Source organism: Manis pentadactyla, chromosome 4 (genome assembly GCF_030020395.1).
Source record: "Manis pentadactyla isolate mManPen7 chromosome 4, mManPen7.hap1, whole genome shotgun sequence".
NCBI classification, from domain to species: Eukaryota; Metazoa; Chordata; class Mammalia; order Pholidota; family Manidae; genus Manis; species Manis pentadactyla.
In genome coordinates, this window is record NC_080022.1 from 55,845,928 (window position 1) to 55,873,224 (window position 27,297).

Consider the following 27,297-nt stretch of genomic DNA (forward strand, 5'->3'; position numbering starts at 1 on the left):
TTTCCAGAGAAGCAAAAGTTGAGGGAATTTTCCTCCCATAAAATACCTCTACAGGATATTTTAAAGGGACTTCTCTAGATGGAAGTACTCCTAAGGCTAAATAGATGTCACCAGAGAAAATAAAATCACAGCAAAGAAAGAAGACCAGTCAAATAGTAACTAAAGGCAAAAAGTAAAATAAACTATCCACAAAAGCAGTCACAGGAAACACAAAAGAGTCCAGAATAAAACACCTAACACATAAAGAATGGAGGATGAAGAATAAGAAGAGAGAGAAATAAAGAATCATCAGACTGTGTTTATAATAGCATAATAAAAGAGTTAAAGTTAGATGGTTAGATAGTAAAGAAGCTACTCTTGAACCTTTGGCAACCACGAATCCAAAGCCTGCAATGGCAATAAGTACATATCTTTCAATAATCACCCTAAATGTAAATAGACTGAATGCACCAATCAAAAGACACAGAGTAATTGAATGGACAAAAATGCAAGACCCATCTAAATGCACTTACAAGAGACTCATCTCAAACTCAGTCATACACAGACTAAAAGTGAAGGGATGGAAAAGATATTTCTTGCAAACAATAGGGAGAAAAAAGCAGGTGTCTCAGCACTTGTATCAGACAAAATAGACTTCAAAACAAAGAAAGTAACAAGAGATAAAGAAGGACATTACATAATGATAAAGGGGTCAGTCCAACAAGAGGATATAATCATTATAAATACCTATGCAGCCAACACAGGAGCACTGACATATGTGAAACAAACACTAAAAAAATTAAGGAGGAAATAGAATGCAATGTATTCATACTAGGAGACTTCAACACACCACTCATTCCAAAGGACAGATCCACCAGACAGAAAATAAGTAAGGCCACAAAGGCACTGAACAACACACTAGAACAGACAGACCTAACAGACATCTACAGAACTCTACAGCCAAAGGCAGCATGATACACATTCTTCTCAAGTGCACATGGAACATTCTCCAGAATAGACCACATATTAGGTGACAAAAAGAGCCTCAGTAAATTAAAAAAGATTGAAATTCCATCAACCAACTTCCAAGATCATAAAGGTATAAAACTAGAAATAAACTGTACAAAGAAAACAAAAAGGCTCACAAACACATGGAGGCTTAACAACATGCTCCTAAATAATCAATGGATCAATGACCAAATTAAAACAGAGATCAAGCAATATATATGGAGACAAATGACAACAGCAGGACGATGCCTCAACTTCTGTGGGACACAGCGAAGGCAGTTCTTTGAGGAAAGTATACAGCAATCCAGGTGTATTTAAAGAAGGAAGAACAATCCTAAATGAATAGTCTAAAGTCACGATTATTGAAACTGGAAAAAGAAGAACAAATGAGACCCAAAGTCAGCAGAAGGAGGGACATAATAAAGATCAGAGAAGAAATAAATAAAATTGAGAAGAACAAAACAGTAAAAAAAAGTCAATGAAACCAAGAGCAGTTCTTTGAGAAAATAAACAAAATAGATAAACCTCTTGCCAGGCTTATTAAGAGAAAAAGAGAATAAACAGAATCAGAAATGAGAAAGAAAAATCAAGACAGACACTACAGAAATACAAATAATTATTAGAGAATACTATGAAAAATTATATGCTAACAAGCTGGATAGGATAACCTAGAAGAGATGAACAACTTTCTAGAAAAATGCAACCTTCCAAGACTGACCAAAGAAGAAACAGAAAATCTAAACAGACCAATTACCAGCAAAAAAATTGAATTGGTAATCAAAAACCTACCCAAGAACAAAGTCCCCAGGCCAGTTGGATTCAAAGCTGAATTTCATCAGACATATAGAGAGGACAAAATACCCATTCTCCTTGAAGTTTTCAAAAAAAATAGAAGAGGGGGGAATACTTCCAAAGTCATTCTATGAAGCCAGCATCACTCTAATATCAAAATCAGGTAAAGACACCACAAGAAAGAAAATTACAGACCAATATCTCTGATGAACAAATACTCAACAAAATATTAGCAAACCCAATTCAAAAATACATCAAGAGGATCATACACCATGATCACATGGGATTTATCTCAAGGATGCAAGGATGGTACAACATTTGAAAATCCATCAACATCATACACCACATCAACAAAAATAAGGACAAAAACCACATGATCATCTCCATAGATGCTGAAAATGCATTCAACAAAATTCAACATCCATTCATGATAAAAACTCTCAACAAAATGGGTATACAGGGCAAGTACCTAAACATAATAAAGGCCATATATGATAAACCCACAGCCAACATCATACTGAACAGTGAAAAGCTGAAAGCTTTTCACCTAAGATTGGGAACAAGACAGGGATGCCCACTCTCCCCACTTTTATTCAACATAGTACTGGAGGTCCTAGACATGGCAATCAGACAACACAAAGAAATACAAGGCATCCAGACTGGTAAAGAAGAAGTCAAACTGTCACTATTTGCAGATGACATGATATTGTACATAAAAACCCTAAAGACTCCACTCCAAAACTACTAGAACTAATGTCTGAATTCAGTAAAGTTGTGGGATACAAAACTAATACACAGAAATCTGTTTCTTTCTTATATACTAATGATGAAGTAGCAGAAAGAGAAATCAGGAAAACAATTCCATTCACAATTGCATCAAAAGCATAAAGTACCTTGGAATAAACCTAACCAAGGAAGTGAAAGACCTATACCCTGAAAACTACAAGACACTCCTAAGAGAAATTAAAGAGGACACTAACAAATGGAAACTCATCCCATGCTCTTGGCTAGGAAGAATTAATATTGTCAAAATGGCCATCCTGCCTCAAGCAATCTACAGATTCAATGTAATCCTTATCAAAATACCAACAGCATTCTTCAATGAACTGGAACAAATAGTTTTAAAATTCATATGGAACCACAAAAGACCCCAAGTAGCCAAAGCAATTCTGAGAAGGAAGAATAAAGCATGGGGATCTCACTTCCCAACTTCAAGCTCTACTACAAAGCCATAGCAATCAAGAACTGGCACAAGAACAGAGCCACAGACCAGTGGAACAGAATAGAGAGTCCAGATATTAACCGAAAGATATATGGTCAATTAATACACAATAAAGGAGCCATGGATATACAATGGGGAAATGACAGCCTCTTCAACAGCTGGTGTTGGTAAAACTGGACAGCTACATGTAAGAGAATAAAACTGGATCATTGTCTAACCCCATACACAAAAGTAAACTCAAAATTAATCAAAGACCTGAATGTAAGTCATGAAACCATAAAACTTTTAGAAAAATAATAGGCAAAAATCCCTTGGACATAAACATGAGCAACTTCTTCATGAACATATCTCCCCCAGCAAGGGAAACAAAAGCAAAAATGAACAAATGGGGCTACATCAAACTGAAAATCTTCTCTACAGGAAAGGACACCAGCAATAGAACAAAAAGGCATCCTACAGTATGGGAGAATATATTCACAAATGACATATCCGATAAAGGGTTGACATCCAAAATATACAAAAAGCTCACGCACCTCAATAAAAATAAAGAAATAATCCAATTTAAAAATGGGCAGAAGATCTGAACAGACACTTCTCCAAAGAAAAAATTCAGATGGCCAACAGGCACATGAAAGGATGTGCCACATCGTTACTCATCAGAGAAATACAAATTAAAACCACAATGATCACTAATCATCAGGGAAATGCAAATTAAAACTACAATGAGATATCACCTCACACCAGTAAGGATGGCCAGCATTGAAAAGACTAAGAACAACAAATGCTGGTGAGGATGTAGAGAAAGTGGAACCCTCCTACACTGCTGGTGGGAATGTAAGCTAGTTCAACCATTGTGGAAAGCAGTATGGAGGTTCCTCAAAAAACTAAAAATAGAAATACCATTTGACCCCAGAATCCCACTCCTTGGAATTTACCCAAAGAATACAACTTCTCAGATTCAAAAAGACATATGCACCCCTATGTTAATTGCAGCACTTTTTACAATAGCCAAGATATGGAAGCAACCTAAGTGTCCATCCATAGATGAATGGATAAAGAGGAGGTGGTACATATTCACAATGGAATATTATTCAGCCATAAGAAAGAAACAAATCCCACCATTTGCAACAACATGGATGGAGCTAGAGGGTATTATGCTCAGTGAAATAAGCCAGGCAGAAAAAGACAAGTATCAAATGACTTTACTCATATGTGGAGTATAAGAACAAAGAAAAAACTGAAGGAACAAAACAGCAGCAGAATCACAGAACCCAAGAATGGACTAACAGTTACCAAAGGGAAAGGGACTGGGAAGGATGGGTGGGAAGGGAGGGATAAGGCAGGGGGAAGAAAGGTGGCATTATGATTAGCATGTATAATGTGTGGGGAGGCACAGGGAGGGCTGTGTAACACAGAAAAGACAAGTAGTGACTCCACAGCATTTTACTATGCTGATGGACAGTGACTGTAATGGGGTTTGTGGGGGGGACTTGGTGAAGGGGAGAGCCTAGTAAACATAATGTTCCTCATGTAATTGTAGATTAATGATACCAAAAAAAAAAAGACAAAGAGTCACTGAATGGATAAAAAAAACAAGACCCATCTACATGCTGCCTACAAGAGACTCACTCTAAACCCAAAGACATACACAGACTAAAAGTGAAGGGATGGAAAAAGATATTTCATGCAACTAATAGGGAAAAAAAAACAGGAGTTGCACTACTTGTATCAGACAAAATAGACTTCAAAACCAAGAAAGTCACAAGAGACAAAGATAGACATTACATAACGATAAAGGGGTCAATCCAACAAGAAGATATAACCATTATAAATATCAATACAGCCAACACAGGAGCACCTGCATATGTGAAAGTAATTAAAAGGGGAACTATAATGCAGTGCATTCATTCTAGGAGACTTCAACACTCCACTCACTACAGAGGACAGATCAACCAGAAAGAAAATAAATAAGGAGACAGAGGCACTGAACAACACATTAGAACAGATGGAACTAACAGACATCTACAGAACTCTACACCCAAATGCAGAAAAATACACATTCTTCTCAAGTGCACATGGGACATTTTAAAGAGTAGATCATATACTAGGCCACAAAAAGAGCCTTGGTAAATTCAAAAGGATTGAAATTGTACCAACAAGTTTCTCAGACCACAAATGTATGAAATTTTACAAATAAATTACACAAAGAAAATTAAAAATCCCACAAACACATGGTGGCTTCACAACATGCTCCTAAATAACCAATGGATGAATGACCAAATAAAAACAGAGATCAAGCAGTATATGGAGACAAATGACAACAATAATTCAACACTGCAAAATCTGTGGGACACAGTGAAGGCCGTGCTAAGAGGGAAGTATATTGCAATACAGGCCTACCTCATGACAGAAGAACAATCCCATATGAACAGCCTAAACTCACAATTAAAAAAACTAGAAAAAGAAGAATGAATGAGGCCCAAAGTCAGTAAAAGGAAGGCATAATAAAGATTAGAGCATAAAGAAATAAAATTGAGAAGAATAAAACAATAAAAAGAATCAATGAAAGCAAGAGCTGGTTCTTCAAGAAAATAAACAAAATAGATAAACCTCTAGCCAGACTTATCAAGAAAAAAAGACAGTCTACACACATAAACAGAATCAGAAATGAGAAAGGAAAAATCACTACAGACACCACAAAAATACAAAAGATTTATTAGAGAATATAATGAAAAATTATATGCTAACAAACTGGATAACCTAGAAGAAATGGACAACTTTCTAGAAAAATACAACCTTCCAAAGCTGACCCAGAAAGAAACAGAAAATCTGAACAGACCAATTACCAGCAATAAAAATGAACTGGTAATCAAAAATCTACCTAAGTACAAACCCCTTGATCACATGACTTTATTGCTGAATTTTATCAAACATTTAGTGAAGACCTAATACCCATCCTCCTTAAAGTTTTCCAAAAAGCAGAAGAGGGTATACTTCCACACTCATTCTATGAGGCCAGCATCCATCATACCAAAACCAGGCGAGGACACCATAAAAGAAGAAAATTACAGACCAATATCCCAGATGAAATTAGATGCAAAAATATTCAACAAAATATTAGCAAACCAAATTCAAAAATATGTCCAAAAAATCATCCACCATGATCAAGTAGGATTTACTCCAGGGATGCAAGGATGGTACAATATTAGAAAATCCATCAACATCATACACCACATCAACAGAAAGAAGGACAAAAACCACCTGATCATCTCCATAGATGCCAAAAAAGCATTCAACAAAATCCAACATCCATTCATGATAAAAACTCTCAACAAAATGTGTATAGAGGGCAAGTACTTCAACATAATGAAGGCCATATATGATAAACCCACAGAGAACATCATACTGAACAGCGAGAAGCTGAAAGCCTTTCCTTTAAGATCAGGAACAAGACAAGGATGCCCACTCTCTCCACTTTTATTCAATATAGTTCTGGAAGTCCTAGCCATGACAATTAAACAACACAAAGAAATAAAGGGCATCCAGATTGGTAAGGAAGAAGTTAAACAGTCTCTGTTTGCAGATGACATGATATTGTAGTTAAAAAACCCTAAAGAATCCACTCCAAAACTACTAGATCTAATATATGAATTTAGTAAAGTTGCAGGATACAAAATTAATACACAGAAATATGTTGCACTCCTATAAACTAACAATGAATTAGCAGAAAGAGAAATCAGAAAAATAATTCCATTCAAAATTGCATCAAAAAGAATAAAATACCTAGGAATAAACCTAACCAAGGAAGTGAAAGACCTATACTTTGAAAACTACAAGACACTCATGAGATAAATTACAGAAGATACCAATAAATGGAAACACATCCCGTGCTCATGAATAGGAAGAATTAATATTGTCAAAATGGCCATCCTGCCTAAGCAGTCTACAGATTCAATGCAATCCCTATCAAAATACCAACAGCATTCTTCAACGAACTAGAGCAAATTGTTCTAAAATTCATATGGAACCATAAAAGACCCCAAATAGCCAAAGCAATCCTGAGAAGGCAGAATAAAGCTGGGGGGATTCAGTCCAAAACTTCAAGCTCTACTACAAAGCCACAGTAATCAAGACAATTTGGTACTGGCACAAGAACAGACTCATAGACCAATGGAACAGACTAGAGAGTGCTGATATAAACACAACTATATGTGGTCAATTAATATATGATAAAGGAGCCATGGACATACAATGTGGAATGACAGCCTCTTCAACATCTGGTGTTGGCAAAAATGGACAGCTACATGTAAGAGAATGAAACTGGATTATTGTTTAACCCCATACACAAAAGTAAACTCGAAATGGATCAAAGACCTTAATGTAAGTCATGAAACCATAAAACTCTTAGAAGACAACATAGGCAAATGTCGCCTGAATATAAGCATGAGCAACTTCTTTCTGAATGCATCTCCTCGAGCAAAGGAAACAAAAGCAAAAATGAACACATGGGACTACATCAAACTAAAAAGTTTCTGTACAGCAAAGGACACCATTAGCAGAACAAAAAGGCATCCCACAGTATGGGAGAATATATTTGTAAATGACATATCCGACAATGGGTTAACATCCAAAATATATGAAGAGCTCACATGTCTCAACACCCAAAAAGCAAATAACCCTATTAAAAATTGGGCGGAGGATTTGAAGAGACAATTCTCCACAGAAGAAATTCAGATAGCCAAGAGACACATGAAAAGATGCTCCACATTACTAATCATCAGAGAAATGCAAATTAAAACCACGGTGAGATATCGCCTCACACCAGTAAGGATGGCCAGCATCGAAAAGACTAAGATCAACAAATGCTGGCGAGGATGCGGAGAAAGAGGAACCCTCCAACACTGCTGGTGGGAATGTTCAACAATTGTGGAAAGCAATATGCAAATTCCTCAAAAAACTAAGAATAGAAATACCATTTGACCCGGGAATCCCACTCCTTGAAATTTATCCAAAGACTACAACTTCTCAGATTAAAAAGACATGTGCACCCCTATGTTTATTGCAACACTATTTACAATAGCCAAGAAACGGAAGCAACCTAAGTGTCCATCAGTAGATGAATGGATAAAGATGTGGCACATATACACAATGGAATACTATTCAGCCATAAGAAAGAAACAAATCCTACCATTTGCAACAACATGGATGGAGCTGGAGGGTGTTATGCTCAGTGAAATAAGCCAGACAGAGAAAGACAAGTGCGAAATGATTTCTCTCATTTGTGGAGTGTAACAACGAAGCAAAACTGAAACAGCAGCAGACTCACAGACTCCAAGAAGGTTACCAAAGGGGAGGGGTGTGGGAAGGTGAGTGGGGAGGGAGAGGGGGAAGGAAGAAGGGGATTGAAGGTTATTATGTTTAGTACACATAGTGTGGGGAAAACAGTGTAGCACAGAGAAGGCAAATAGTGAATCTGTGGCATCTTACTACACTGACAGACAGTGACTGCAATGCGGTATGGGTGGGGACTTGATAATATGAGTAAATGTAGTAACTACATTGTTTTTTCATGTGAAAACTTCATAAGAGTGTATATCAATAATACCTTAATTAAAAAAGATATTTGCAGTTTCCAATTTCCCTGCTTCATTGATTGCCTCTTACAAACCAGCCAACATGTTATGAGTATCCCAAGCAATAGGGAAGATATGGGGAAGAAAACTGTGGTCTCTGGTTAACAGTCCTAGCTGATTTCCCAGATTCCAGCCAGAACAAGCAGCGAGCCATGTGAATGAATTATCTTGGGGGTTCCAGACCCATTGAGCCACAGATGACTATAACCCCCATCAATATGTGGGACAGAAGCACCTCTTAGCTTAGCCCAGTCAACATCTTTTCTCCTATTCTGGCTTATGTGATCATGTTCCCTATGCATGCAATGACAAAGTGACAATTCTGCTGCCTTCCAAGTCTGTCACAGGTACCAGTGCCTGCCAATGTCTATGCTAATGATGCTGGTACTTAACGTTGAGAGTGCAGCTGTCTACACTGGGGTATGGTCTCAGGTCACTAAGGAAGTTGCTGTCATGAATGTTGCTGATCACTTGCACTTCAGTGTCCCATAGATATCACTGTGAAACAGCCCTTCAGGTTTACTCACATTTTTATTTCACCCCTTTCACTCTGGGTCTCAGGCACAAATCCAGGGGGCTGGGCCAATAAGTAATCTGAGTGATAGACAGAAACAGTGCTACATTCATAATCACTTCTCTTCCTTTATCCTGGCCCATTGTCTTTATGCTATACTTCTGTGCCATGACATTCCCTTCCCGGACTGAAATCTTTCCAGAGAAGTGTAAGATCCTTCATGAAACCTGATCCCCCAGGATACAAACCCCACCTGACCTTCAGACATGTCCTGAGAAGCATGAAACCAAGAGGTTCAATATGCCTAGTGAATTAAGACTAAATACATTTATTTTTATATTTATTTTTAATCAGTGCAGAGTACCTCTCCTTTCCCCACCTCCATTTGCTAATAGCTATCCTTCTCCTTGGGGAAATTGCCTTTCCTCCTTTCCAATTAGCTGTAGTTGGACTGTCGATTATAATACAGCAGTCACCATGGCCCATAGAGATGGGAGCACAACCCTGTTCTGGTCGATCACAGAACCTCATCTCTCTAGAAATAAGGATTGTTCTAAAGGATGAGTACAGGTCCCAAGATAGGGCAATCAGGATCCTCTGAGATTTTTTTAGGAAAAGAATCCTTTCTCAAAGCATAGAATAAGGTTGTAATCTAGGCTTCTATGTGGAAAATATTTGCCGAGCATGAAGCCTAGAATAATTAAGCAGATGAAAAAGAATTGTGTGTAGGAGAGTAAGTTCCGATCATGTCAGGTTGGAAGTTTCTCCTCTGAGATAAACTAAAGTTACCTGCTTAGCACAAAAATTCTATCAGTTCTCTAACAGAACCCATTTTTTCCCATTAATTTTCATTTTTTTAGTTAGGTAGTTTGAGTTGGATTTCTATCATTTACAGTAAAAAAAATTCTGACTATTGCAAATACAAGTACATCAAAATGATAAAAATACTTTTTCTTGTTTCTAAGTTACTACCTTATATTCATAATGGGAAAAATGACTTGAAATAAAAAGAGCTAAAGTTGCAGTAAATTTAAAGAGTATCGAATAAGAAACCAATGTGCTATATATAACTTGTGGTTACCATGATCTAATGAGGTTAACAAATTACTCAAGAAAAGGAAATCAGATTTTCAGAGATTTTGTAATGGGAAAAATGTATAGAAAACATGTGTTTTGTAGGAGTAAAATGACAATTTTAAAAGTTGCTCACCTTTATACTATTTCTCTTGAAACTTCAGTTTGAAATTTTGCTTTAAAAATGAATATATTTATAATCTTGCCACACATGATATAAAAAAGATATATGATATACTCTGAAGTAATGAAACTCTGAGAGTTCTTTAGTACTGAAGCTACTATGTTCTGGGTTTAATGAAGTTTTCTATTGGTTTTAGAGTGAAACATGAACAAAGGTTTAACTCTACATAGTGAATCATTTTTTTATTTAGCAACTAAGTAGTATTAGCTTAAGAAGGAAATCTCAGCAAAATATAAAGGTTCTTATAAACGAAGCCATAACAAGAAACATTTATGAAATGTGCAAAGTGTAAAGGTGTCTAAAGAACACAAATTAATTAAATTCATTATCTAAGATTTACTTTATCAAATGAAAAAGTAGAAATTTGACCACCTAATTTATACTATAAATTGCCTTTTAAAATATGCTTATAAGTATGAACACTTTGATTTCCCAATACTGAAGAAAAGGAGGCATATAGAAGAAATATCTTAATAGAGAAAGTCAGTTGGCTACTGACTATAAAGTTAACAGCTTTCCTGAATTAAAATAATTGAATCATGTTTTTGCAACTTGTGAATGGGAAAGATGTTAAGTTCCTCAGTGTTTAAGCCACTGTACTCTAACAGAATTTAACAGTAAACTATGTGAGCTCCACAATAACTGAAATATGAAATGGAAACTCTCACAGTTAGGTTGACAGAAGATTTTCCTGAGAGAAAGAGTTGACAAAACAAACAACAACTCTTTTTTTTCAATAAAATTTTGGCTTCAAGTATAATGTTAATGACTTCAATGTTTTACTTTCTGTTTTTCTATGTAAACTTGTACTCCATTTATTTGAGAATTTTTCCATTCTGTAATGCTATTAGATTTTAGTGTGGAGAGGGTCAAAGCATTAAACTCAATATAAGAATTTTGCCTTATTCCATTTGTTACTCCCCTAACCAAGAAACTAACATTTGTTGAATAATTATGTGCCAGACACTGTGATTTACATTTTGTAGACATACTGTCATTCATTTCTCCCCCAAATCTCATATGGTATGTATTTTTATACACAAATGCAGAGAAAACTGATGGTAAAATGGGTTTGTGATTTGTCTAAGGCCATTCAACTGGTACAGGACCCAGCTAGAATTTAAACTCAAGTCTCCTTGGCCCCAGAATATTTTTCTTTCCCACTGTTCTACCCTGGTTCCTTTATTTCACAGACATAAAGATTAGAAAGTCAATGGCATGATCTACTCTTAAAGAAGCAGCAACTGAAAAAAGAGAGATTAATTTGGAATCCTCAATGACACTTTCTTTAAAACCTGAGAATTTACAGGCAAAATGACATTATTTTAGGTTAATAATAGCTTTTATTGCTTCTCCTTTGAGATGGTATCTACAAAAATCTTAGTGCAGTGCTTGCTGCATTGTAAGGACTAACTAGTTCTCTTCCAACTGCTCTCTACTTCAGTGTTTTGGGATTAATAAAATCTAATACTTAATTTTATCATTTGTATCTATGGAACAATACTAGAGTGGATATTTATTGTATTAATCGCTCAACATCCAGTCTTCCTCTGGGAACTATTTCTCACATTCACCCACTGTGGTAGATTAAATGATTTAGCCCCAATCTTCCTCCTCATCTGTATCCCACTCTGACCATGGCTTTACTGTGGGTAGAAAGTATTTCTCTGCCCCTGGACTTAGTGTTTATCCAGGTGACTTGCATGTGATTAGGAGTGGGCAGGGTTAGGATGGTTCTGAACCTAAACCTCAGAGGCCTTCCTTCTTCTGAACCTAAACCTCAGAGGCTAGCTTCTTGGCCTTAGGAGGAGGATGACCAGTGTGTGGAATAAAGCCATCCTAGTCACCACAGCCTGGGAGACAGCTGCCACAATCAATCTGCAGGTCCATGGAAATGAATGATAGTTGTTTTAAGCCACTAGTTTGGGGTTTATTACACAGTTGTTTTAAACCACTAGTTTGGGGTGCTTTATTACACAGCATTAAAGTGGTAATAGCTAACTGATATATCTCCCACCCCACCCACTTCCAGTTATATGGTTCCTACAAGACTTACCAAGATCTGTCCCCTTGAAATATCTTCTTGTAAGATCCTGTCATCATTTGATCCAGATGCTGTCTGGGCCTCTTAGAGATCTTCTCAATATTCTGAACGTGGAGGGAGAACATTGGCAGGCACTCTCTGTGGCAGAAAGTCTCAGGTATAAAACCTGGATATTATCATCAGCCATGGTGGTCACCCTGTGGAGAAAGCAGATTTGCAGTAAGAAAGAAAAATGAGTCAGGAGGCAGAGAGCAACACCTGGGGGCTTTTTAGAGTCTCTGGTTGCAGTTATTGTTAAGGTCCCACTGCATCTTTACCCTTTCTTAGGTTCCCTGAACCAATAAAGTCTCCTTTTATTGACTAAGCTATTTGGGTTGGCTTTAGTCACTTACAATTGAACGAGTATTAGCACATACACATTTCTTCTTTTTTTTTACTATGGTAAAAAAATATATAACATAAAATTTACCATCTTAACCATTTTTAAGTGTACAGTACAGTAGTGTTAACTGTGTGCACATTGTTGTCAGATCTCTAGATATTTATCATGTTGCAAAACTGAAACGGTGTATCTGTTGAACAGCTAGTGCTTTTTTCTACTCCCTTCCTACCCCTGACAAATGCCATTCCACTTCTGTTTCTATGAGTTTAACTACTTAGTTAACACCTACAAGTAGAATGATGTGCTATATGCCATTTTGTGATTAGCTTATTTTACGTAGCATCAAGTGTTTAAGTTTATCCATGTTATAACATATAACAGAATTTCCTTCTTTTTAGGGCTACACAATAATCCAGTATATGTGTATGCTACACTTTCTTTATCCATTCATCCATCAGTTGATATTTAGATTGGTTTTACCTCTTGGTTACTGTGAATAATGTTGCAATGAATCTGGGTGTACAAATCATGTATTTTCTTAATAGAGTCAAACTAATCATTATTTATGCAGTCTCTGCTTCTTTACTTCAGGAGAAAAAAATGAAACACATTTATGTATGACAATAACAATGTTTTTGGGACATGAACACCCACGAGTGAAAGATTCTCCTGAGATTTCTTTCCCCAGAGCTTTTGCCCATACTATACTTTCTCTCTGTCAAAATCCCATCCCTATATTTTAGGGGCTATTTTAAATGCCATGCAATGGAGAATTACTTTCTTTAGCTTGAACTTCCATGAGGTGTTTCTGCCTCTCTATGGCTCTTAACACATTTTACTTATCTCATCATTTTTCTGTTGAAATCTTTCTTAGAAAAAAGACAGTGTCTTATTCGTATTTCCATTTCCTTTCAAGTATATTACACATAATGGGCACTCAACAGTTATTTGTGGAATTGAGTGGTCCACTATCCCAACCTGAGTTAAAACTAGATCCCACCTTTTGTCCAAGCAAGCCCATACTTAATCTACCTACTTTATACTGGAGGTTCATATTTCAATCATTGCCTATCATTTACTGCAATTAAACCTGTAAATCAAAATTAGATGAATGACTCAGTCAGCTGATTTTTTAAAGGTCAAAGTATTTATTACTAAAAGGCAAACAGGCTGAATTTGATTATTGTGGGGTAAATTGCAGAATTTCCAGAATCTCTTGCCTAGCCTTAGTCCATTCACATACCAATAGGTGTTTACTGCTGCAGCCTCCTGCAGCATCCAGGGCAAGGGGCAGAGAGAGGATGGTCATTCTCTCCTCCCCTCTAGTGCACAATTGGTCTGGCACCAGTCAGTCAGTCACCAGGGACCCATGCACAGGGTTCCTCCCAGAAGGGGTAGGCAGGAAGTAGAGAGCATGCCATGTGGGCAAAGCGTGAGCTGCAGCTGGAGGAGATGGACAGGGCTGGTCCGAGCTAGCAGATTCAAGCAAGCTGTGAGCAATAGAAAGCCTTTCTCCCAACCAACTCTTTCCCTTGACTCTTTTCAGTTTTACCAATTTCCTAGGGGATTCATACCAGACCAGGAATAACCTTCCCTCTGAAACAACAATCATCTTTTAGGTTAAGGTCTATTTGAGCTTCAAGATTCTTTAGCTTTATAATATATACAGTTAATTATTTTTCCAATCATAAATAAATTAATTTCCTGGTAGCCTTCTTAAGGACAGCTAATTAAAAATTTACCATGGTTTATTTTTCCTGATATCTCCACATTGGAAAGTTCTGGGCTGAGTCCTACCATTTCTTCCCTTTTTTATCTCTAATTTATATGTACTTGCTTGGTTATCTCACCCACACATGTGGCTTTAAATTCCATCTATTTGCAAGTGCCCCTCCAATTTTTATATCCTGCCTGTATAGTTCTGAATTTCAGATGGATATGACCAACATCTATTCAGCATCTTTGTCTAGATGCCTAGTAGGTATTCTGAACTTAACATGTTCCCAAACAAATTCCTAATTCCTTTGAAAAATATTTTCTTCTTCAAGTTTATACCATCTTAATTTTGGGGCACTTTACCCAACCTTTCTAGTTGCTTAGGCCAGAATCCATGGAGTCAAATCATTGTCACTCCTCTATTTAAAACTCTCCAGGGGCTTCTCATCTCAATTATTAGAAGAGCTAAAAGCTGTATGGAATCTTGCACAATTGTCCACCATCTCTTACTGCAGTTACTTCTCTGACCTCATGTCCTGATTTCATGTCCCACTATTCTCCCTTTGTTTATCTTGCTCCTCCCACACTGGCCTCCTTACTATTCTTTTCTCTCCCCCTTCCCTACCCTGTACTGTTTTGTCTACCTGAAGCATGCTTCTTCAAATTAACTCCGCATTCCCTCCTTCACTTCTAGCAGATCTTTGTTCAAATATTATATCCCAGCAAGCCCTTCTCTGAGCATACTGAACTCCATCTGCCTTTCTCACTTTATTTCTCTTCAAATGTTATCACCATCTAAAACTATATTTTACTTATATAAAACTATATTTTACTTAATGGTCTATCTCCTCACACTAGAATGCAAGCTTCATAAGGACTGGATTTTTTTGTTTTGTTTACCCTTTATTCTCAGTGCTGGACTAATTACTAGAATATATCAAACACTCAATAAATCTCTTAAATAAATGCAAATGCTAAAATAGATAAGTTCATAAGTTCAGAACAAATATGAACAGAACAAAATGATGAAGACTAATTTTCCTTTCACTTGAATTATACTCTCAATGCATGTTTCTAGAAGGCAAGGATGATTTTAAGGTATATTTTACATTGTTAATAAAAGCCACTTTAATTCAGTTATTTAAAAATGCCTGGGGAGAATGGCAGAGAAAATATGCCAAAGTTAAGCTTAAAAAGGTTTTTTTGGTTCTCTAAAAATTTAGTTTGCTACAAGGGATACTGTAGGCAAGTTTCCTTAGTGTAGTATATGTACTTCTGGTAATAAATGAGTAATTTTAGGTAAGTGGTACAAAAACATTTTTATTTAATAGCCATGTGCTTATTTTATTTTAATGTGTACCAGGAAAAATAAAACTAGCATATCACAACTGGGATTTTCTGGATGTGACTTTTTAGGATGAGGCTAAAGCAGGTAGAGCTGTAGTAATCTGTACACCGTATGAATCACAGGAGCAAGATTCAGGCCTGCCCATGACTGTTGTGAACCTCCATGACTGAATATCCTCTGAAACTGTTCACTGATATGTAAGTTGGATGATGCTGTTCACCAGTATGTTTTCTTACATACTCAATTTTCAAGTCCATTCTTGCATTTTTTTTCAGTGCTAAATTGAAATATTACTTCAAGAAGCTGACAATTGTTGAGTACTATATAATATTAAGATGGTTGCCCTGAAAGCATAATCTAGTCACTGTTTAGATGCATCAGCAATAAAACTCTGAGCACACACTTGGAAATTGAAAAGGAGCATTTAAATGATGCCTTTCAAATTTCAATCACATCATTCAAAGTGCTCCCAGGTCTCAGATTTTTACTTTTCAAGTAAAGGCAATGAGTGGAGGCAATGAAAACCACTAAAGATCACTGGCTTCCATGCAGGAGGGCCCTCACTCTTCCATCTGAACTGATAGAACTCTAAATCTTTTTGGAAGGAACCTACAACCTTGAAAATTGTTTTCATGAATAGATTTGAAAATTAGAATACCTTACTGATATCTTTGCTAATTTGAACAGCCTAAAGTTACCTTTACAATGCAAGTTTCCATTAGAATTATATGTGAAGGCTGACTGAATGAAGGGCCTGCAAAACAAAATGATGAACGTGTGCCTTGATCATGCTGAATTCTATTGCTCTTTATCTGAAAAATTCTCAACAAAATGAAAGACTTCATAATTTTTTCCCACCAATTGGCAGCAATAAATGGGTAAAGAAAACTTTTTTCTATTAACTACAACCATTTTTATCAAATGATATTTTCAAAGCCATATTAATAACAATAATTCATGATACTGTTTCACTGTAAATAAAAATTATAAACACTCACATAAAAAAAGAAAAATGACAAACAACCTAACTTTACATCTCAAGAAACTAGAAAAAGAAGAACAAATTGACTCCATAGTTAGCAGAAGGAAGAAAATAACAAAGATCAGAATAGAAATAAATGAAGCAGAGACTAGAAAAACAACAGGAAAGATCAATAAAACTAAGAGCTTGTTTTTTTGAAAAGGTGAAACTGACAAACTTTTAGCTAGACTAAGAAAAAAAGAACTTCAAATAAGTGAAATCAGAGATGAAAGGAGACATTACAACTGATACTACAGAAATATAAGATCATGACAGACTACTATGAATAACAAAATACCAACAAATTGGATAACCTGGAAGAAAAGAGTAAGTTCCTAGAAACATACCATCTACCAAGACTAAATCATGAAGAAACAGAGAATATGAATAGACTTATTACTAGTAATGAGATTTAATCAGTATTCTAAAATCTACTAACAAAGAAAATCCCAGGCTAGATGGCTTCACTTGTGATTTCTACCAAACAAGAAGAATTAAGTGTCAATCTTTCTTAAACTCTTCCAAAAACATTGGAGAGAAACATTTCCAAATTCATTTTAAGAGGCTAGCATTACCATGATAACAAAGTCAGACAAGTATATAAGAAAAGAAAATGATGAACATGGATGCACAAATCATCAACAAAATATAAGAAACTGAATTCAAAAGCACATTAAAAAGATCATATATCACTATCAAGTGTGGTTTATCGCTGAGATGCAAGATATATGCAAATTAATAAACTGATATACAACATTAACAGAATGAAGGATAAAAGTCATATGATCATTTCAGTAGATGAAAAAAAGCACTAACAAAATTCATCCTTTCACGATAAAAAGTCTCAATATATCAGGTATGATAGGAATGTACCTCAACACAATAAAAGCCACATATGACAGTCTTACAGGTAACATCATCCTCAGTAGTGAGAAGCTAAAAGCTTTTCCTCTAAAATCAGGAACAAGACAAGGATCCCCACTCTCATCACTTCTATTCAATATAGTACTAGAAGTCCAAGCCAGAGCATTTAGGCAATACAAAGAAATCTGAAGTATCTAAATTGGAGAAGGAGAAGTAAAACTGTCTCTGTTTGCAGATGACATGATATTATAAATACAAAACCTTAAAGACTCTACCAAAAAACAATTAGAACTAACAAATGAATTCAGTACAGTTTCAGGATACAAAGTCAATATATAAAAATATTGTATTTCTACATGCAGAAAACAAACTATCTGAAAGAGAAATTAAGAAAATAATTCCATTTACAATAGCATCAGAAAAAATCAAATACTTAGGAATAAATTTAACCAGTGAGGTGAAAAATCTGTACACTAAAAAATATGAGACATTGATGAAAGAAATTGAAGATGCAAATAAATGGAAAGATATTCTGTGTTCCTGGACTGAAAGAATTAATAGTTGGACCCTTATCTTATACCACTCACTAAAATTAACTTGACATGAATTAAAAACTTAAATGTAAGACCTGAAACACTAAAGCTTCTGGGAAAATAACCTAGGGAAAAAGCTCTTTGATATTGTTCTTGGCAATGATTTTTTTGAAGATGACTAAAAGCACAGGCAACAAAAGTAAAAATAAACAAGTGTGACTATATCAAACTGAAAAGTTTCTGCACAACAAAGAAAACAACAAAATGGAAAGACATCCTGTGGAAGGAGAGAAGATATTTGCAAACCATATATTGGACAAGAGGTTCATATCTAAGACTTATAAGGAACTCACACAACTCAATAGCAGAAAAACAAATAATCTGATTAAAACATGGGCAAAGGAACTGAATAGACATTTTTGCAAACAAGATATGCCAATGGCCAATAGATACATGAAGTAGTATCCAACATCACTAACCAAGTGAATGCAAATCAAAATCACAATGAGATATCATCACATAGCTGTTATAATGGCTTTTGTCAAAAAGATAAAGAGATAAATGTTGGCAATGATGTGGAGAAAAGTGTACTCTTATACACTGTTAGTGGGAGTGTAAAATGGTATAACCATTGTGGAGAACAGTATGGAGGTTCCTCAAAAAATTAAAAATTGAATTATTATATGATACAGAAATCACACTCCTGGGTATATATCTGAAGGAACTTAAATCAGTATCTTGAAAAGATATGTTCACACCCAAGCTCACTGCAACATTACACACAATAGCTAAGATATGAAAACAACTAGAAACAATCTAAGTTCCATCAGTGGGATTGATAGATATAGAAGATGTGGTGTGTGTGTATGTGTGTGTGTGTATATATATATATTCAGCCATGACATAGAAGGAAATCTTGTCATTTGCAGCAACATGGATGAATCTGGTGGGCATTATGCTAAGTGAAATAAGTCAGACAGAGAAAGACAAATATTTAATGGTATCACATATATGGGGAATCTAAAAAAAAAGTCAAATTCATAGAAACAAATAATAGAATGGAAGTTGGCATGGGTAGATGTTGGTCAAAGAGTGCAAACTTTTAATTATAGGATGAATAAATTCTTAGGATCTAATGTATGGTAAATATAGTTAATAATACTATATTGTATACTTGAAATTTGCTAAGAGAATAGATCAAAATTGTTCTCACCCCCCTCAAATAACAAATAACTATGTGAGGTGATGCATGTGTTAATTAACTTGATTGTGTAATCAATCATTTCACATATGTATACATATTCCAAATCATCACTTATACTTTAAACATACACAATTTTATTTATCAATTATACCTCAATTAAAAAAATGTTGCATTTCTGATACGGCTTTTTTCCTTTGAGTCACTAAAGGCTCAAGGTCTGTTTTGAAGGGGATAGAAGAAGAAGGAAGAAGAGTTTAAGGATAAAAATTGTTTCCCCTCCACTTGCACTTGAATTTTCATAAATGAAATGTGTATATCAGCAGACATATCAATAATTCCCTCTAGCTCTCTCATATTTTAGAATCAACCAGGAAACAACCTCCTCTTTATATCCTTTCTTTTAAAGTTTTCCTTGTCCTTAATGTGTTTAGTATTTTTTAACTGTTTTAAGATTATCATATATAATATACTCATCCTAAAAAATAGGAAGTTATAGAAAAGCAAAAGGAAGAAAAATAACCATGATCCCATAAACCAAAGGAACAACTCTTGATATTTTGGTGTATTTTTTCCACGTGTGATTTTGGCTTGGCTTGTATAATTAAGCTCTGGTGCAGTAGTCTTCCAAATATTTTCCTTTAAAAACATTAAAAGAAACTTTTAAAATCATGTACCCACTTGCATATTTCTAACTTGAGATCTGAAATATTTAACATAAGCCTAAATAAATTTACTTCCTTTTAAATAGACAGTAGAAATTACTGAACATTTTATAAGATGAAATAAGTGAGACTAAGGCTATAATAGGAACCATAGGATATTATTTGATAACATAACCTTTATTGAATAAGGGGCAGCAAATCTGAAAGAAATCGATTTTACACATGAATTTTACCAATGTGTCTAGAAAAAAATGTGATAGTCCATCAAAAATCTCATTTACATTTAAGAGGATAAACATAAGTCTCCCATATTGCTTCCGAAGTCTGACATTCAGACTTTCTAAAATGGGCCCAAATATCCCTAAAATGGCTAAAATTCAGAGTATCTCAACATGGGTGAAATGCAAGTATTTTAGTAAGTTTCATTTTTCTAAAACTAATATATTTAGGGAAAAACTCAAAGCCTTATGGGTTTAAAGCACCCTGATTAATTTTCCAAGGAGGCATCCCTGTAACCAATATTTCCATTTATTGGTTTGTTTGGTACTGTGAAGGTATTGATATCCAGAGTAATACACAATATTGAGGTTCAAGATGGAGGGATATTATTCTTTATGAAGGAAGAGAATGACTACTGTGAACCCAGGCTCATGATTCTCAAGAGAAATCAGATTTGGAAAGGGCACATACGGAAGATGACAATGTGGAAACTCACCTCCTTACAAGTATATAGGCAGACTCCAAGAGCTAGAGTTATACACTGTAGGTATACACTGTAGGTTTTGAATTTACCTCCACTTCTAAGCATTCTTAAGTCTCTAACAAGCTCATAGGAATATAAGGTAAAGTTGACCTTTAATGCACACCTTACAGGAAATGGTGATGATTCAGCCTGTAACACCCACTCCTCCAAGAGAGCTGAATGAGCCGTAAGGTGTCAGACACTGAGAAGAACTGAGCAGCTGTATGAAGGTACCATCCTTTGGATGACTCATAAGATTTATGGTACTTATTTCTCTTCAAAGAGTCTACATAACTCTTTATGAGTAGTGGGGTTATTAATTCAGCGGTTGAGAAAATTAATAAAATAAGATAACCTTCATTTATCTGGCATATATGAAGAATGAGTTTTTTCAGGTAAACGCATCCACAGATAATTAAAACTTACAACTTCAAGGCCATGAAGTTAGAAAAGCAAGTTCAATATTTTTGATAAAAAGTTTTCTGAAATGAATAATATTTTCTGTTTAGCAATCTTTGCTATTTCTGACTGACTTCAAGATAAATGTTAAACTACTTAGCGGAAATACAAAGCCCATTCTGCCACTGACCTAATTTTCCAGCCCAAATTCCATTCCCCTCAAACTGGAGAAACAACTAATTAGTCCTAAAACATCTATATTGCACATTCTGTTCACTGTGTGTGAAATGTTTTCACAGCTTGGAAAATTGCTACTAATTAAAAAAACTCAGTGAACAGTCCTTTCTTTTGTGTGTTCTTCAAAGACACTTATTTGTATATTTCAGTGGTTCTCAACCCAGTCTGCTCATTGTAATCATGTGGGGGCCATTAAAAAATATCAATGCCCAGCCTCAAGCCACAGAAATTCTGATTTCATTGTCTAGAATGAATCTGAGCATAGGAATGTTTTAAATGTTCCTCTAGCATCTTCTAATGTCCTAGGTATTGAAGACATAAAAATTAAAAAGACAGTATGGAGTTTCTGAAGTTCAGTGTAGAGGAAACAAGTAAATTAACTGTCATTTACATACACAGAGTGAAAAGATACTTAATGCAGAGCAAATAAAGGAAGCAGGAAGAAAAGATATCCCAGGAAAAGCCCCTTGTGGGGCCTGCTATAAACCAACCAAATATCTGATCATCTTTTTTTGTTTATAGAATTATGCTAAACCATGAACATTGTTCAAAGCAATTGATCTGTAATTCAATCACTATAAACAATACAACAAAAAAGCTGTTCTGTAATTAATCACATTATATCTTTAATGCCATATTAAATGGCACATATTAGAAATGCTCAAAATGCTTATTAAATAAATGAGTGGTCAACAGTAGTAAACTTTAAGAAACAGATTTATAATGAATATCAATGTTGGTTGCAAATTAAAACTAAGCATCATATTTTTCGTGTCAAAGATTTCAACGGATAAGGCATGTACATGTACTACTTCTTGGATGGAACAGGTAATTCTAAATTAAGGAAACAAAAGCACTGACAAAACAGTTCAGTTTCAGTAATCTGGGTTTTCCCGAACAGTGACATGAAAGTCCTTTTGAATTGGACAGTTTGATTTCCTCTTCAAGAATCTGAAATATAGGTCAGGGCTCTGCTGACATTTCCATTTGTCTCATAGCTAAAAATCTGAAGCATCACTGACAGGCAGGCAGTGAGTAAAGAAAGACATGAGGCAGGCAGCAAGGGTAGCAGCCTGGCTCTGAAGTGGAAACATGTGCTTCAGACAAGTTGAAAGGTAAGGAGATAATAATCATCCAAATACTCAAGAACAGCTATGCCTTCCTCTTGAAAATGTATGAACCAAGTTGTTTTCTTTTATAAGTTCTTGCGATGTTTCATACAGTAGTTACTGATGAAAGTTGAATCTATAATATTGCTTGACATCATATCACTATAAGTAATGAATATTGCATATATGTTACTGGGTGGGTAGTTAACTTCTAACTAGAAACATAGGTTTGTCTTGCCTGTTATTTATAAAGAGACCTACTGTTGTTTGCAAGTTAGGAAAGTGATCCCTATATTCCTAAGTCATGAGGACCCAAGTTTTAAAAATGCTATCAGTTATTTTATACTATTTGATGAGTCATGATTTTATTTTGTTGTGTTATATGAAAACTCAGGTTTTAGTAAACAGATAAAGGTGATAATATTAAAAGTGAGTAATGTAGATTATTAAGTAATTGAATTATTTAATAATATAAGAAACAGGTTAACTAAATAATGTAGCTCCAGTTGTAAAATAATGGCAATATTGTTTGGGATTTATATAATGTGTTTCTTTTGAGGTATCTAGAGATAAAAGGGCTTTCTGTAAGTTTAACTGGTGATAGCACCTTTGCTTGTGTCTCATTTTATCTTTCTTTATTTGGAATGCTTTTTCTCTGGAAGTTCTGAAACTTTTTACTTTACCCAAGTTTTACTCACCAAAGACTGATATTTCTGGAGCTTGATAGGCACATAAGTCTGGTCAGGGGAAGAATTCATCGGCAGCAGTTAGAGTAGAAAAAGGTTTCTGATGACAGAGACTAGATTAGGAGGAATTTTATTTTATCAAAGGTCAAACTGTCCTACTGTGGTAATTCACAGTGATTTTTGAAGGGTATAAAAGTCCATTCTTTTGCTTTCTCCCCCATCTGTATTATACCTCCGCTCACACCAGTACTTTTCTTGGCCTTATTTTGTTCCTCCTTTTCCTCCTTCCTTCCTTTCCTCCCTTCCTTCTTTTCTTCCTAATCAAAAGTTCTCATCAAAGACAATAATAACCATTAGGCAAAAATGGAATGCTGCTGATTCTTTTACTGTTATATTTTAATTATTAAAATATATTAATTATTAACACACTTTAATATTAAAATTTAAATTTTCTCATATTTTTTCCTAGATCAGAACAAAGAATTTTTCCTGCCTTCAGGCATGAATCAGGTCACAATTCAATGGGATGTGGTAATAGCTCTTTACATATTCTTCAACTGGTGTCATGGAGGTATAGTATTTTGAGTACCCATTGCTTTTATTTAAGTAAAATGTTGAATGTTTATGTTTATGAGGTATTATGCTAGGAACTATTAAGAATCAAAAATCATTAGATCGGGAAAAATTACATGCACACAAAAATTAAATGAAATGAGAATATACAAGCCCAATCTCCCTCCTAATGAAGGATTACTTTCTCAAGCAATTCTAATGGGCAGATTTCTAACTCATATATGAGCATTTCCGGAAGGAGCTTATTACTTTGAGTTGGCATTTTCTACCTCTGAACTATTATAACTGTTGTATGATAACCCATCAAACATTTGAACTTAATTCAATTCCACAAATCATGTATTGATGGTTACTATGTGTCATGCACTATGCTAAACCTTTTATTCCTCACAACAACTTTGTGCAGTAGTATTATGTGCTATTATTATTCCCACCTTATAATTCACACAAACATCTGGCACTGTGATAGATACAGGCATAAGCAGCTTTGAGGAATCCAGGAAAGGAATCATCAGTTCATGCAGGGCAACATTGGCATTTGGGATTTTGTTTCTATTGGCAGCACTGAGTCCTGAGCAGGTGGCAGGGATTCATTCACTGGGAGACAAGTAACACAGAGGTAGGGTTCTAGACCTTGATGGAAACTTTGCAAATCACAAAAGTTACTCAGAATAGTGACAAAAACAAAACCATTTTCTGTAGTTTGAGATTAATTGTACTAGAGATACAGAGGTAGTTTCATCACCAGAACTAGAATCCCTCCAGCAGGATATTGTAAACTCCCACAGTCAGACCAATAGCTGTATAAGAAGATTTAGGAGAAATAAGGCACTAGCTCCTTTTTCCAACTCCCTGAAATATGCAAATGAGAAGTAGGATTTCTGTTTATACATTCATGTGATTAATATAAGGCAGAGAGAAAGAAGACAAGCCCCAGTGATGTGGCCCTAGAGACCTGTCAGCTATCCATTAGAAATTATTTTATATATTATTGTTCCATATGCTATAAATATTTTTAATATCATGCAGACTACATTTTTCCAGGTCTTCTGCCAGAATGTTACGTTACCCCTGCCCAATAGCTTTGCTGAAATTAAAAATATGTTCAACATTCCTCTGACCAATCTAATCACCATATAAAAAGAAGTAACATTTTTGTATGAATTATTTTTATATAATCCATGTTGACTCCTACTGATTGCTGATGTTTTCTATGTACTGAAAATTAAATGACTTATGAATTCATTCTGGAATGTCATGAAGTTCAGTGGCCCCAAGATCCTGGTTTTCTTATTTATTCCATTTTTGAAAACAGACATTTGTCCAAATCTGAAGCTTCTGACATTTTTGATATTTTCCATATATTTTCAAACACTATTCACAATGGTTCCATGATAGTATTCACATATTTTTTTGAGGTGCTGGAGATACAGATTGTTCAAACTTCAATCACTGAACTTACATAACACAGTCAAATGGTTTCTTAAAACTTCCTTTTCACATCTTTGGCTTTAATTCCCAATTGATAATAATGAAATTATTTTTATTACTACTTCAACATTTAAATATTTATAATTTATATGTAAATGTTCATTACATAGATGGAAATATTCAATTACATTTATATTACACAAGTTAACTCTTTAAGGTTTGTATTCCAAAAGTAGGGACTTTTTAAAATCAAATATTGACCTTTAATTATCACTAAAATTTTAAGATATGTTAATACCGCTATTTACAAAAAAAGCCTATAGTAAATTTCCCTTGATGTGAATTTATTTGAATTGATATTGCACTGCATTGTTATTTGAGTTTATGGTAATGATTTCAAATTATTGTTTTTTGATTATAAAGGTAATACATGTAATATTTAAAACCTTAAAATATACAATGAAAAATTACTCAAACATACAGAGATTTTCATTGTTAATATCTTAGTGTATGTCTAATTCATCCATCTATTTGTTTCTAACATTACTTAACATAAAAATATATTTGCAACATTTTCTTAGATATTAAATTAATGATGGATTTTAAGTGGTTATCAAGTAGACTTTTTTTCATTGGTAAGAGTAGGGTTTTATTCATTAAACTCATATTTTATGATAAAAGTAACATTTATCTAAAAAAGAATGAAAGATTAAGTAGCTGGAGAATGGGGCTTGGATTCTGTAGTGCCAGGTGTTATTTCTAATCTTATCTTTGAAAAGTGGTATAGCCTTATAATGCCTCAGTTTTCTGCTTTAAAACAGGAAAGCTAATTATATTTGCCCTTTGGACAGTTAGGGAAGCTTAAAGGCTGACTCTAGTCTTGTGTAATGCTGCTGAATATCAATGCAAGCATGTCAAAAACACATTATAGTAAATGAATCAATTAAAAGATACACTTAGTCTTAAAACTTTTTTCCAGTGGAAGCAATTAATAGAAAATAATGAATTTTAAATATAATAGCATATTCTCCTGAATTTCTTGTTTTGATATTTTACATGGAATGTTTTGTTTTATCTATTTGTTTCCAGGAATTACAAATATAAACTGCTCTGGCCACATCTGGGTAGAACCAGCCACCATTTTTAAGATGGGTATGAATATCTCCATATATTGCCAAGCAGCAATTAAGAACTGCCAACCAAGGAAATTTTATTTTTATAAAAATGGCATCAAGGAAAGATTTCAAATCACAAGAATTAATAAAACAACAGCTCGGCTTTGGTATAACAACTTTCTAGAGCCACACGCTTCTATATATTGCACTGCTGAATGTTCTGGATATTTTCAAGAGACACTGATATGTGGAAAAGACATATCTTCTGGATGTAAGTGTTGGAGTGCATTCAAAATCCAAATTAAAGCTAGTCTAACAACTAACTGGTAATTACTAATCTCATAAAAAAGTAGAGAATGTAATATAGTTCACTTCTTAAGTTAGTTTAATGTAGAAGCTGCAAACTCAAATGTCTTCAGGGGCCAGGTTGGTGAAACATATGAGTTAAGGAGACTGGTGGGATCTGCACAAGGAGAAAAACACACAGACGGTCTACTGGGGACAGCCACTGCCCAGTTTTAGCATTTTTGAGGGCTCAGTATTCCCAGGTCTGTTGACTCTCCAAAAGAAGACAGAAGTATCAATTTTGAATGTGAACTCTACAAACTTTTAAATGTTGCCAATACATGAAAAAACAATCTTTCAACTCTTAGATTGGCCAAGCACGGCATATGGAAAGGGCAGCACCCTTAGACGTTAAGTGTTGCTCTTTTCACCTGTTTTTCACTTACGTTTTTTGTTTGTTTGTTTATATTCCAAACTAAATCAACCTTGAAGGAGATCCCATTGAGAAATTCTGAGGCTAAGATTTAGGGAGAAAAAAAA

General features: G+C 34.9%; 1 protein-coding gene across 1 annotated transcript in view; it reads left to right on the forward strand.

Annotated features, from left to right (window-relative positions):
- Positions 1-22,582: 22,582 nt before the first annotated feature.
- The window catches only part of IL23R (interleukin 23 receptor), a 59,493-nt gene continuing 54,778 nt past the window's right edge, over positions 22,583-27,297 (forward strand). The window contains exons 1-3 of the mRNA XM_036933150.2: positions 22,583-22,673; positions 23,823-23,924; positions 26,447-26,743. Coding sequence (XP_036789045.2) covers positions 23,855-23,924; positions 26,447-26,743 — 367 coding nt within the window. The 5' untranslated portion in view covers positions 22,583-22,673; positions 23,823-23,854. The remainder of the gene's footprint in view (positions 22,674-23,822; positions 23,925-26,446; positions 26,744-27,297) is intronic.